The sequence below is a fragment of the Palaemon carinicauda genome, chromosome 26, assembly GCF_036898095.1.
Source record: "Palaemon carinicauda isolate YSFRI2023 chromosome 26, ASM3689809v2, whole genome shotgun sequence".
Lineage (NCBI taxonomy): Eukaryota > Metazoa > Arthropoda > Malacostraca > Decapoda > Palaemonidae > Palaemon > Palaemon carinicauda.
In genome coordinates, this window is record NC_090750.1 from 60,257,957 (window position 1) to 60,270,788 (window position 12,832).

A 12,832-nucleotide genomic window follows, 5' to 3' on the forward strand; every position below is an offset into this window, starting at 1 on the left:
GGAAGGCGACTGGATGGTCTCTCTCGACCTTCAGGAGGCATACTTCCACATTCCTATACACCCGGATTCCCAACCGTTTCTGAGGTTTGTTTACAGGAATGTGGGGTACCAGTTTCGAGCCCTGTGCTTTGGCCTCAGTCCTGCTCCTCTCGTGTTTACGAGGCTCATGAGGAATGTGGCAAAATCCCTCCATCTATCGGGGATCCGAGCCTCCCTGTACTTGGACAACTGGCTTCTCAGAGCATCGTCCAGTCTTCGCTGTCTGCAGGATCTACATTGGACGTTGAGTCTGGCCAGGGAGTTGGGACTTTTGGTCAACCTAAAAGTCCCAACTGATCCCATCCCAGATTATTCTATATTTGGGGATGGAGATTCGCAGTCCAGTTTTTTCGGGCTTTTCCGTCTGCCATCGAATAGAACAAGCCCTGCTCGAAGTCCAACTAATGCTGAAAAGAAAACGTTCGTTCAGCCAGGAGTTGGAACAGTCTCGTAGGGACTCTCTCATCCCTGGAGCAGTTTGTCTCACTAGGGAGACTACACCTTCTGCCTCTCCGGTTCCATCTAGCCTCTCACTGGAACTAGGACAAGACGTTAGAGACGGTATCATTCCCAGTCTCCGAACCAGTAAAGGCATGCCTGAAATGGTGGGACAGCAATATCAGTCTGAGAGAGGGACTATCCCTAGCAGTCAAGAACCCAAACCACGTGTTGTTCTCAGACGCGTCGGATTTGGGTTGGGGTGCGACCCTGGACGGTCGGGAATGCTCGGGTCTGTGGACCTCAAGTCAGAAGAGCATGCACATCAACGGCAAGGAGCTATTAGCAGTCCACTTGGCCTTGATGATATTCGAAAGCTTCTTCGAAACTAAGTGGTAGAGGTCAACTCAGACAACACCACAGCTTTGGCGTACATCTCCAAGCAAGGAGGCACACACTCCTTCACGCTGCTCGAGATCGCAAGGGACCTTCTCTTATGGTCAAGAAATCGAGGCATCTCCCTGTTGACGAGATTCATCCAGGGGGACTTGAACGTCTTGGCAGACTGTCTCAGTCGGAGGGGTCAGGTGATACCCACGGAATGGACCCTCCACAAGGACGTGGGCAAGAGTCTTTGGGCTACTTGGGGTCAACCCACCATAGACCTCTTTGCCTCCTCGTTGACCAAAAGGTTACCAATCTATTGCTCTCCAGTCCTAGATACAGAAGCAATCCACATAGACGCGTTTCTACTGGATTGGTCTCTTCTGGACTTATATGCATTCCCACCATTCAAGATAGTCAACAAGGTACTGCAGAAGTTCGCCTCTCACGAAGGGACAAGGTTGACGTTGGTTGTTACCCTCTGGCCCGCGAGAGAGTGGTTCACCGAGGTACTTCAATGGCTGGTAGACTTTCCAAGAAGTCTTCCTCTAAGGGTAGATCTGTTACGTCAGCCCCACGTAAAGAATGTCCATCAAAGCCTCCCCGCTCTTCGTCTGACTTCCTTCAGACTATCGAAAGACTCTCAAGAGCTCGAGGCTTTTCGAAGGAGGCAGCCAGTGCGATTGCAAGAGCGAGGAGAGCTTCTACCATTAGAGTATACCAGTCGAAGTGGGAAGTCTTTCGAGACTGGTGCAAGTCAGCATCTGTGTCCTCGTCCAGTAACTCTGTAGCCCAAATCGCAGATTTTCTTTTACATCTGAGAAAGGTTCGCTCCCTTTCAGCTCCCACGATTAAGGGCTACAGGAGCATGTTGGCTTCGGTCTTTCGACATAGAGGCTTAGATCTTTCCAACAATAAAGATCTCCAAGATCTCCTTAAGTCTTTCGAGACCTCTAAGGAACGTCGTTTGGCAACTCCTGGATGGAACTTAGACGTGGTCCTAAGGTTCCTCATGTCAGACAGGTTTGAGCCATTACATTCAGCCTCCCTGAAGGATCTCACCCTCAAGACACTTTTCCTAGTGTGCTTGGCTTCGGCTAAAAGGGTCAGTGAACTTCATGCCTTCAGTAAGAACATCGGCTTTTCTACAGAAAAAGCCACTTGTTCACTTCAACTTGGTTTCCTGGCCAAAAATGAACTGCCTTCTCGTCCTTGGCTTAAATCTTTTGATATTCCTTGCTTATCAGAGATCGTAGGCAACGAACTGGAAAGAGTATTATGTCCTGTTAGAGCTCTTAAGTTCTATTTAGCTCGTACTAAGTCATTACAAGGTAAATCTGAGGCATTATGGTGCTCAGTTAAGAAACCATCATTGCCTATGTCAAAGAATGCTTTGTCATATTTTATCAGATTTTTAATACGAGAAGCTCATTCTCACTTGAATGAGAAAGACCGATGTTTGCTTAAGGTTAAGACGCACGAAGTTAGAGCTATAGCAACCTCCATGGCCTTCAAGCAAAATAAATCTCTGCAAAGTATTATGGACGTGACTTTTTGGAGAAGCAAGTCAGTGTTCACGTCATTTTACTTAAAAGATGTCCAGACTCTTTACGAGGACTGCTACACACTGGGTCCATTCGTTGCAGCGAGTACAGTAGTGGGTGAGGGTTCTACCACTACATTACCCTAATTCCAAGATCCTTTTTAATCTGTCTCTTGAAATGTTTTTAATATTGTTTTTTGGGTTGTACGGAAGGCTAAGAAGCCTTTCGCATCCTGGTTGATTTGGCGGGTGGTCAAAGTCATTTCTTGAGAGCGCCCAGATTAGGGGTTTGATGAGGTCCTGTTGTATGGGTTGCAGCCCTTAATACTTCAGCTCCTGGGAATCTTTCAGCATCCTAAGAGGATCGTTGGGCTTCGTGAGGAAGACAGACTAATAAGGCAGACTAATCGTCTAAGTCAACTTCCTTACCAGGTACCTTTATATATTTGGGTTTTGTTATGATATAACTGTCAAAAACTCTAAGCATATACGCTGTAAACTTAATTAACTCTGGTCTCTACCCACCACCATGGGTGTGAATCAGCTATTATATATTCACCGGCTAAGTTAAATATTTAAAAATGATATTTTAATTATAAAATAAATTTTTGAATATACTTACCCGGTGAATATATAAATTAAAGGCCCCCCTTCCTCCCCGATAGAGACCCAGCGGGATGAGAAAAATTGGGTCTGTTTACATGTATATGCGGTATCTGGCCGATAGTTGGCGCTGGTGGGCACACCCGCAACCTTCATAGCGATCGCTCGCGAGTTTTTGTGTGTGTTTTCTGTCGAGCCGCTGGAGCAGCAGCTATTATATATTCACCCGCTAAGTTAAATATTTAAAAATGATATTTTAATTATAAAATAAATTTTTGAATATACTTACCCGGTGAATATATAATAGCTGCTGCTCCAGCGGCTCGACAGAAAACACACACAAAAACTCGCGAGCGATCGCTATGAATGTTGCGGGTGTGCCCACCAGCGCCAACTATCGGCCAGATACCGCATATACACGTGAACAGACCCAATTTTTCTCATCCCGCTGGGTCTCTATCGGGGAGGAAGTGGGGGCCTTTAATTTATATATTCACCAGGTAAGTATATTCAAAAATTTATTTTATAATTAAAATATCATTTTTAAATATTTAACTTAGCCGGTGAATATATGCACCCCATACAACAGGACCTCATCAAACCCCTAATCTGGGCGCTCTCAAGAAATGACTTTGACCACCCGCCAAATCAACCAGGATGCGAAAGGCTTCTTAGCCTTCCGTACAACCCAAAAAACAATATTAAAAACATTTCAAGAGACAGATTAAAAAGGATATTGGAATAAGGGTAATGTAGTGGTAGAACCCTCACCCACTACTGCACTCGCTGCAACGAATGGTCCCAGTGTGTAGCAGTCCTCGTAAAGAGTCTGGACATCTTTTAAGTAAAATGACGCGAACACCGACTTGTTTCTCCAAAAAGTCGCGTCCATAATACTTTGCAGAGATTTATTTTGCTTGAAGGCCACGGAGGTTGCTATAGCTCTAACTTCGTGCGTCTTAACCTTAAGCAAACATCGGTCTTTCTCATTCAAGTGAGAATGAGCTTCTCGTATTAAAAATCTGATAAAATATGACAAAGCATTCTTTGACATAGGCAATGATGGTTTCTTAACTGAGCACCATAATGCCTCAGATTTACCTCGTAATGACTTAGTACGAGCTAAATAGAACTTAAGAGCTCTAACAGGACATAATACTCTTTCTAGTTCGTTGCCTACGATCTCTGATAAGCAAGGAATATCAAAAGATTTAGGCCAAGGACGAGAAGGCAGTTCATTTTTGGCCAGGAAACCAAGTTGAAGTGAACAAGTGGCTTTTTCTGTAGAAAAGCCGATGTTCTTACTGAAGGCATGAAGTTCACTGACCCTTTAAGCCGAAGCCAAGCACACTAGGAAAAGTGTCTTGAGGGTGAGATCCTTCAGGGAGGCTGAATGTAATGGCTCAAACCTGTCTGACATGAGGAACCTTAGGACCACGTCTAAGTTCCATCCAGGAGTTGCCAAACGACGTTCCTTAGAGGTCTCGAAAGACTTAAGGAGATCTTGGAGATCTTTATTGTTGGAAAGATCTAAGCCTCTATGTCGAAAGACCGAAGCCAACATGCTCCTGTAGCCCTTAATCGTGGGAGCTGAAAGGGAGCGAACCTTTCTCAGATGTAAAAGAAAATCTGCGATTTGGGCTACAGAGGTACTGGACGAGGACACAGATGCTGATTGCACCAGTCTCGAAAGACTTCCCACTTCGACTGGTATACTCTAATGGTAGAAGCTCTCCTCGCTCTTGCAATAGCACTGGCTGCCTCCTTCGAAAAGCCTCGAGCTCTTGAGAGCCTTTCGATAGTCTGAAGGAAGTCAGACGAAGAGCGGGGAGGCTTTGATGGACATTCTTTACGTGGGGCTGACGTAACAGATCTACCCTTAGAGGAAGACTTCTTGGAAAGTCTACCAGCCATTGAAGTACCTCGGTGAACCATTCTCTCGCGGGCCAGAGGGTAGCAACCAACGTCAACCTTGTCCCTTCGTGAGAGGCGAACTTCTGCAGTACCTTGTTGACTATCTTGAATGGTGGGAATGAATATAAGTCCAGAAGAGACCAATCCAGTAGAAACGCGTCTATGTGGATTGCTTCTGTATCTAGGACTGGAGAGCAATAGATTGGTAACCTTTTGGTCAACGAGGAGGCAAAGAGGTCTATGGTGGGTTGACCCCAAGTAGCCCAAAGACTCTTGCCCACGTCCTTGTGGAGGGTCCATTCCGTGGGTATCACCTGACCCCTCCGACTGAGACAGTCTGCCAAGACGTTCAAGTCCCCCTGGATGAAACTCGTCAACAGGGAGATGCCTCGATTTCTTGACCATAAGAGAAGGTCCCTTGCGATCTCGAGCAGCGTGAAGGAGTGTGTGCCTCCTTGCTTGGAGATGTACGCCAAAGCTGTGGTGTTGTCTGAGTTGACCTCTACCACTTAGTTTCGAAGAAGCTTTCGAATATCATCAAGGCCAAGTGGACTGCTAATAGCTCCTTGCCGTTGATGTGCATGCTCTTCTGACTTGAGGTCCACAGACCCGAGCATTCCCGACCGTCCAGGGTCGCACCCCAACCCAAATCCGACGCGTCTGAGAACAACACGTGGTTTGGGTTCTTGACTGCTAGGGATAGTCCCTCTCTCAGACTGATATTGCTGTCCCACCATTTAAGGCATGCCTTTACTGGTTCGGAGACTGGGAATGATACCGTCTCTAACGTCTTGTCCTAGTTCCAGTGAGAGGCTAGATGGAACCGGAGAGGCAGAAGGTGTAGTCTCCCTAGTGAGACAAACTGCTCCAGGGATGAGAGAGTCCCTACGAGACTGTTCCAACTCCTGACTGAACAAACGTTCTCTTTTCAGCATTAGTTAGACTTCGAGCAGGGCTTGTTCTATTCGGGTGGCAGACGGAAAAACCCGAAAAAAAAAAAAAAAAAAAAACTGGACTGCGAAACTCCATCCCCAAATATAGAATAATCTGGGATGGGATCAGTTGGGACTTTTAGGTTGACCAAAAGTCCCAACTCCCTGGCCAGACTCAACATCCAATGTAGATCCTGCAGACAGCGAAGACTGGACGATGCTCTGAGAAGCCAGTCGTCCAAGTACAGGGAGGCTCGGATTCCCGATAGATGGAGGGATTTTGCCACATTCCTCATGAGCCTCGTAAACACGAGAGGAGCAGGACTGAGGCCAAAGCACAGGGCTCGAAACTGGTACCCCACATTCCTGTAAACAAACCTCAGAAACGGTTGGGAATCCGGGTGTATAGGAATGTGGAAGTATGCCTCCTGAAGGTCGAGAGAGACCATCCAGTCGCCTTCCATTAATGCTGTCAAGACAGCCTGGTAGACTTCATCGTGAAGTTTGTCTTGACAATGAATACATTGAGCGCACTTGCCTCTTACGTACTCCTGCAGTGAACATGGCTGCCAGATCATTGGAGCCATCCCTGAGGGACTTGTTCCTGCAGAGAACGTGGCTGTCAGATCATTGGAGCCATCCCTGAAAGCCTTGTTTATGCATGACATAATTGTACAGCAAAACTTCAAACGCTCGAAAAAACTCCTAACAGGAGATGGTCTAGCTCTGAAGTCGACCATAAAATCTTGGAGCGTCTCATGGCCAGGCACCAGGGAGAGTCTATGATGTTTGAGAAGTCTATCTGGGCAGAGGCAGGAACTCCCAAGTCGAGAACTTCTCCCGTGTCATATCAGACTCTCGCTCTATAAGCCAGCTTAAAAGTAGGGAAAGCAAAGGCTGTCTCCCCCAAACTCCTCCTGGTGATTAACCAGTCGCCTAGCAAACGTAAAGCTCTCTTAGAAGAGCGAGAGAGCACTAGCTTATAAAACAACGGCTTCGAAGTAGCTAGGCCTAGTGTAAACTCTGACGTTTAGGCGAACGAGGAGCAGCAGTTACAAAAAGATCCGGACAAAGATCCTTAAAAATCAGCATGATTTATTTAAAGTCCATAGAGGGCTGAGCAGCTTTAGGCTCCTCTCCGTCTGACAGAGTCCTCAAGGGAATATCAGTAGGAGGGGGATCAGCAACTTCCTCATCTGAAGGAACCTTGTCCGACAATAGCCGAGTCTCAAGCAAGGGAGAGACCTGCCGTGGTGGCAATGCTTGACAAGCAGAGTCCACACGCAAAGGAGCAACAGTAGCAGTCAAGGACGCTATGTCATGTAACTGCTTAAAGGACTGACCAGTAACAACAACAGGTGCGGGAGGACGTTCGACGTCAACTCGAGACTGCCTTGACTGCTTAGACTGAGCAGTCAAAACAACTCTTGACTGCGGTGCTTGACGCTCAATGTCAAAGCAAGTCAACTTTGCTGGTTGGTGAACGTCCTGAACGTCAACAAGAGCAAGCGGCAGCGGCTGAACGTCCACAAGCGGCTGAGAGTCGACACGGGACTGCATCGAGTGAGGCTCTACAAAACACGATTGACGTGACTTTGTAACGTCAATGTCAACAGGACGAGCAAAGGCTCGTTTGGGCGGCTGACGGCCAAGATCTCGATCAGCTAAGCGGCGAGGATCATCGTGAACCTGCTCAACAGAATAGTCCTCCATAAGAGAGGCAAGCTTATTCTGCATGTCTTGCCGTACAACCCATTTAGGATCAACGGGAATGGTTGCGGTAAGAGACGAGGGTAACGTCTGTGACTGCAAAACCTTGCCTACAAAAAGACTCTCAGAGCCTGTGTTATGCTTTTGTTTAGGCGGCGAGCAGTCTTCCGATGACTGCATAGGGTCAGTGCTGTCCTAATGGTTACAACCAGGACGCTGGACCTGTCCTGAAAGGACTGACTTTCGCTTAAAGGGCCTCGAAACCTTGTTCCACGGTTTCTTATGCGAAAAGCCTTCGGATGACGAGGAGAAAATCGTCTCGCTCGTCTTATGGTAGGGGCGGTGTTGATGAGACACGCCTGAAACCATAGAGGGAACGTCTGTTCGCTGATCAAGTCCTCTCGAACCCATAAGTCGTACGACATTACTTCTCCCCTGGGCTTGGGAGCTTGCAAGAGGTCTCGGACTAGGTGAACGACAGGCACGAACAGACGAACCCTCGGTCGCAACACTGATAACACTTTGCGCAATTATCACTTTATCACTACGATTTTCTGTTTTGCACTTACTTCACTGAAATCGAATTTTACAACAATTCACATTAGGTATGAATAAAACTGATTTCTACCTGAAGCACGCAATTCTACCCTCATCAAAAGGTTATAATTGCGAAATCAGTCGTATAATGTAAGCACATTAATACAAGCAAAAAACAGTAAACATATATTAAGATAAAAAGATCAGTGGCTGGGAAGGAGACTAAACACTAGTTCATTCAAAACTACGTTTTCAATCTCTCACCGTACAGTGCCTTGGGACGAGAATAAAAACTAAAAACGTTTTATCCTTTCTCCCCGTACAGAGACTAGGGACGAGAGTAAAAAACTGACTCGAGAACAACGTTACTCGCTTGGGACGAGAATAAAGATCGGAACGTTCTCTCTTCCTCTCTCTCTCTCCGTCTCTCTCTCTCTCTCTCTCTCTCTCTCTCTCTCTCTCTCTCTCTCTTGATTTCGCACCGAAGAGAAGAGCCCACTTACCTTTCGTCAATAAACAGGTTATTTGACCAAAGGAAAAAACTGAAAGGTTTTTCAATTAACAAGTTCCTTTAAAATAGTATTTAAAACATTTAAGTTTGAAAGAAGAATGAACAAAACGTCAGAATCGATTTACTCTTTCTGCAAAGTGAAACCGTGATTCTCTCTCTCTCTATCGTAACGATAGAGCGCATAAATAAACTAAACGTTAGTTCATCTTTGAAGCAGTACGAAGACTATTCAAAGAAAATCTTTCATAAAATATTTACTAAAAAATATTCATTTAATAAGTTTTAAATCATTTGCTCTGTAAAAGTTATTTACGATTGAAAGGGCTCAACGTTGTTTAACTTCGGTTTCCAAGTTAGGACCGCCTACTCTCGGATTAGAGGAGGAATAGGAAAGGTCGCATATAAACAAATCATTAAAATTTATCTTGATGTTTATTATAAATGGAAATCTAATCGAAGAGGCCTAATAAAGGCGGTTGAGATATAAAATATATAGTTAACAACAACAATTTATAACGTGATAAGATAATTGCTAAAAGCCTAAAACACACTTCCGTACTAAGGGAAGGGTCGGCCATTTAAAAGTCAAAGAAAGTCCAAAAAAACAATCCAAAGTCATCAAAAATTAAATCTATCCAAAAACGAGTTCAAGATTTAAGTTGAAGATAAAACACCTGCACTGCGAAAGCTCAAACCAAAAGGAAGTACTTCACCAAATATGTTGAGAAAACTCCAGGTTATACAGCGAGTATTGATACGTCTTGTCGTTAAGGCCGACAGAGAAAAAAAGCTATTATATATTCACCGGGTAAGTATATTCAAAAATTTATTTTATAATTAAAATATCATATTTCATATATAAACTATAAAAAGACTTATGTCAGCCTGTTCAACATAATATTTGCTGCACGTTTGAACTTTTGAAGTTCTACGGTTTCAATTACCCAATTAGGAAGATCATTCCACACCTTGGTCATGTCTGGAATAAAATTTCTAGAATACGGTGTAGTATTGAACCTCATGATGGAGAAGGCCTGGCTATTAGAATTAACTGCATGAATAGCAGCTTGATTCTTTATGAATCTCCTTAGAGATGAGAAGAGGTACTCCACATGCGGAGTAATCTCTCATGGGGGAGTGTTAAGACCATACCCAAACAATCTCCATGATCACATTCACATATGGCATTTGAGTAATCTCTCTTAGTTTCATTTCTAACCCTGTCCTGCCATTTAACTCCCAATAGTGTAATAAAACAATATTTAATACAACAAGCAAAATGACATTTGCAGTAACCTGATATTTATTTTGTGTGAAACGGGATTATTTGGTGACTTTTGTAGCTGTAAATCGTAGGCATGAAAGTCAGGTTAGGCTTACCCTGGGCCAAAGTGTTACAAAATTCAATTTACAAATAGCTTTTTGGAACCTATTAGGTTTGTAACTTGAGGACCTGCTGTCCCTATGCTAGTAAGCTTTCATGTGAAGTTCTGTACAATATGGTACAGCATGTTATTGTGTCACGTAGAAACCGATGTAAGGTCCGGTAAAACAGTTTAAAGTTAATTTTATTTTTGTATTCAATACCTGAAGCCAAGAAAAGTCAAGTTGAAACTGACGTATGTTGAACTGATATGATAAGGGGTATTACTGTACATAAATAAACTAAATGTAATGACTATTAATCATAAAATTCCCCAAAATACATTGAGCATATATTACAGTTTGCAGAGAACCTCCCAAAAAAAGCTAACCAGAGTATGTTGGTACTTACTATCTTATCATTTGCTAGTTGGTTATCATATAGACAGAAAGTACATGAAATGCAGCAAATATAATCCTAACCCAATTTAAGCCTTTCATATTTGAACCAGTAAAATAGCAGTATTTGCAGGAATTGTCGGCAAACTAGGTGTTCACCCATTATATCAAGTTCTCTCTCCCTCCTGCAACGACAAGAGAGAAAACAACCAGTCAATAATTTAATGCTGATTTCTTGATGACAAGAAAAAACAATTAGGAAAATTAAAACAACAGAATTTCTAAAATTAGGGCTACAAAGGTGAAATAACGTATGTTGATACGGGTGTGGAGAATGAAAGAGTTTCCTTTCATGGACCATTGGTTAAAGTTAAAGTAAAAGTTGCAGGTTTTAGGTCTCCACTCAGATGATCTACATCATTCTGCGCCACCCTGAGGAGTACCCCCCGGTAGAAGGTCTCACGATATCCACGTCCTGGCAGGGGACGCGAACTCGGGACTTCTGAAACAGAAACCCACGATGCTACCAACCTAGCTATCCACTTATTTGTACATATTAGTATCTATTTGAAGCTCTTTCTTTAAACAGAGACTATAGCATCTGTGACAATTTTGTGGTACAGAAAAACAAAAGGCATGAATTAAAGCAACTGGTCCAGTCAGCAAAAATAGATCTATTATAAATTAACTACTTTTACAGGGTGTTTATACTTTGCGTAAGCAGGGGAGCTGTTAAAGGAACAACTTTATAATATAATTTCTCTAACAGGAAAACTCACGAATGTAATACTGTAGTGCCTCAAGGTCAAATGTTTCGTATGTCATTGTTGTACTATGGCAATTTGGAATTGATTCATTGTTTTTAATTATTTCAGAAAGTCGTGATTTATGCTGCTGATGCTGGCCACCAAGAAGCTGCAGATTTAGCCAAACAAATATCATCAAAATTAAATCTCTCGCAGGAACAGAAGGTTAAGATTACGTCTGCATTAGGGGTAGATGTTATTAATTGAGTGGAGGAGCAATGAAATCTTTCTATAGGTCTTTTGAACTCGGCTTAAGTGTCCTGTGTTTGTCAAGACATCATTTTAGAATTCCTTGCAAAGGGATACTGTACTCTAGTTACTTTTTCTACTTCATTGTAATATTTTCAAAATATTGTTCTGCTAAATTGTAATAGATTACTTCTGGAATAGAATGTGGTAATATCGTTTGTTCAGGATAGGAAATTATTTGTATAGAATTATTAAGGTAAGAAATATATTTGGTTTGTATAGGTATTGAAATTAGTAGATTTTGAAAGATATGGAATTTTGTAACCAATTGTAAGAAGGTTGCATACTTTGGATATTGATTGAAAGTGTTCATTGGAGACCACCTTACACATGATTGCTGTACATTGTCCTTTTTTATATCACTTATTCAGCTGCTTTGATATTGTTTAATTGGAATTTTTTGAAATTCATGAGGAATTTGAAATATTCAAGATCAAACATATTTTTTAAAGTTTGTCAAATTAGTATACTCTTTCGTAGTGCATGCTTTCCTTGGCGAGATAAACTTGATTGCCCATTACATTTCAGCAGTAAGCTGCAGTATTTATAGCTTTGTTTTAAACATTTCTTTAAATGCATTTGAAAGTGTTACATAGAAATATATTTTATTGTTTCATTCTGTAATCATAGTTATACAATTTGTTATAATATTTTTGTATTTCTCTGTTCTGAAGTGATGTTATGTAAAACCCTATTGCTTAAGAGGTCATTTGTACATACAATTTGTAAAATAGTTATCCCTTTAATGTATAGTATCATTTGTTAGCCTTATTTATAAAACTGTTTTAACCAAAGCCATTCATGAGGTAATCCTTGAATTATATTAGTTTAAAAGTTACTCAGATTTGAGGGTGCGAGATAGCTCCAAATGTCGTAATTTCTTGGTGCATTATTTGATTTAGAGAATTTTCGTAAAGTATGATTTTCAGTATTACTTCTCTCGCCTTGGATGGCCGCGGAGGTAGCAGCATAGGGGATTCAGCGTTATGAAACTTCATCTGTGGTGGATAACGGGGAAGGGTGGTCTGTGGCACCCTAGCAGTATCAGCCGAACTCGGTTGAGTCCCTTGTTAGACTGGGAGGAACGTGGAGAGGAAAGGTCCACTTTTTTCCATGTGTTTGATGTCGGCTACCCCCCAAAATTGGGGAAGTGCCTTGGTATAAGTATGTATGTATTTACTTCTTTCTATTTTGAGATAGATATATAAAGAAAAAACGGATTTTGAGCGAAGCAAAAAATCTATTTTTGGGTGAGATAGCCATGTCGTCCTGATGGAAGGTTCCTTTAGTAGCTTCCTAAGGGTACAGTATATATGACTACAGTGGATATTCCCAGAGAATTAAACTAAAGGTTTCCAGAATTCTAACTTCTGGCGCGAGTACCCTTAAGGGGTATTCTTGACAC

At 42.6% G+C, this 12,832-nt stretch overlaps 1 protein-coding gene across 1 annotated transcript in view; it reads left to right on the top strand.

Annotated features, from left to right (window-relative positions):
- The window catches only part of LOC137619535 (small ribosomal subunit protein mS39), a 99,623-nt gene extending 87,456 nt beyond the window's left edge, over positions 1-12,167 (top strand). Inside the window, exon 14 of the mRNA XM_068349623.1 lies at positions 11,248-12,167. Within this exon, the coding sequence (XP_068205724.1) occupies positions 11,248-11,385 (138 nt within the window). The 3' untranslated portion in view covers positions 11,386-12,167. The remainder of the gene's footprint in view (positions 1-11,247) is intronic.
- The last annotated feature ends 665 nt before the right edge of the window (positions 12,168-12,832 follow it).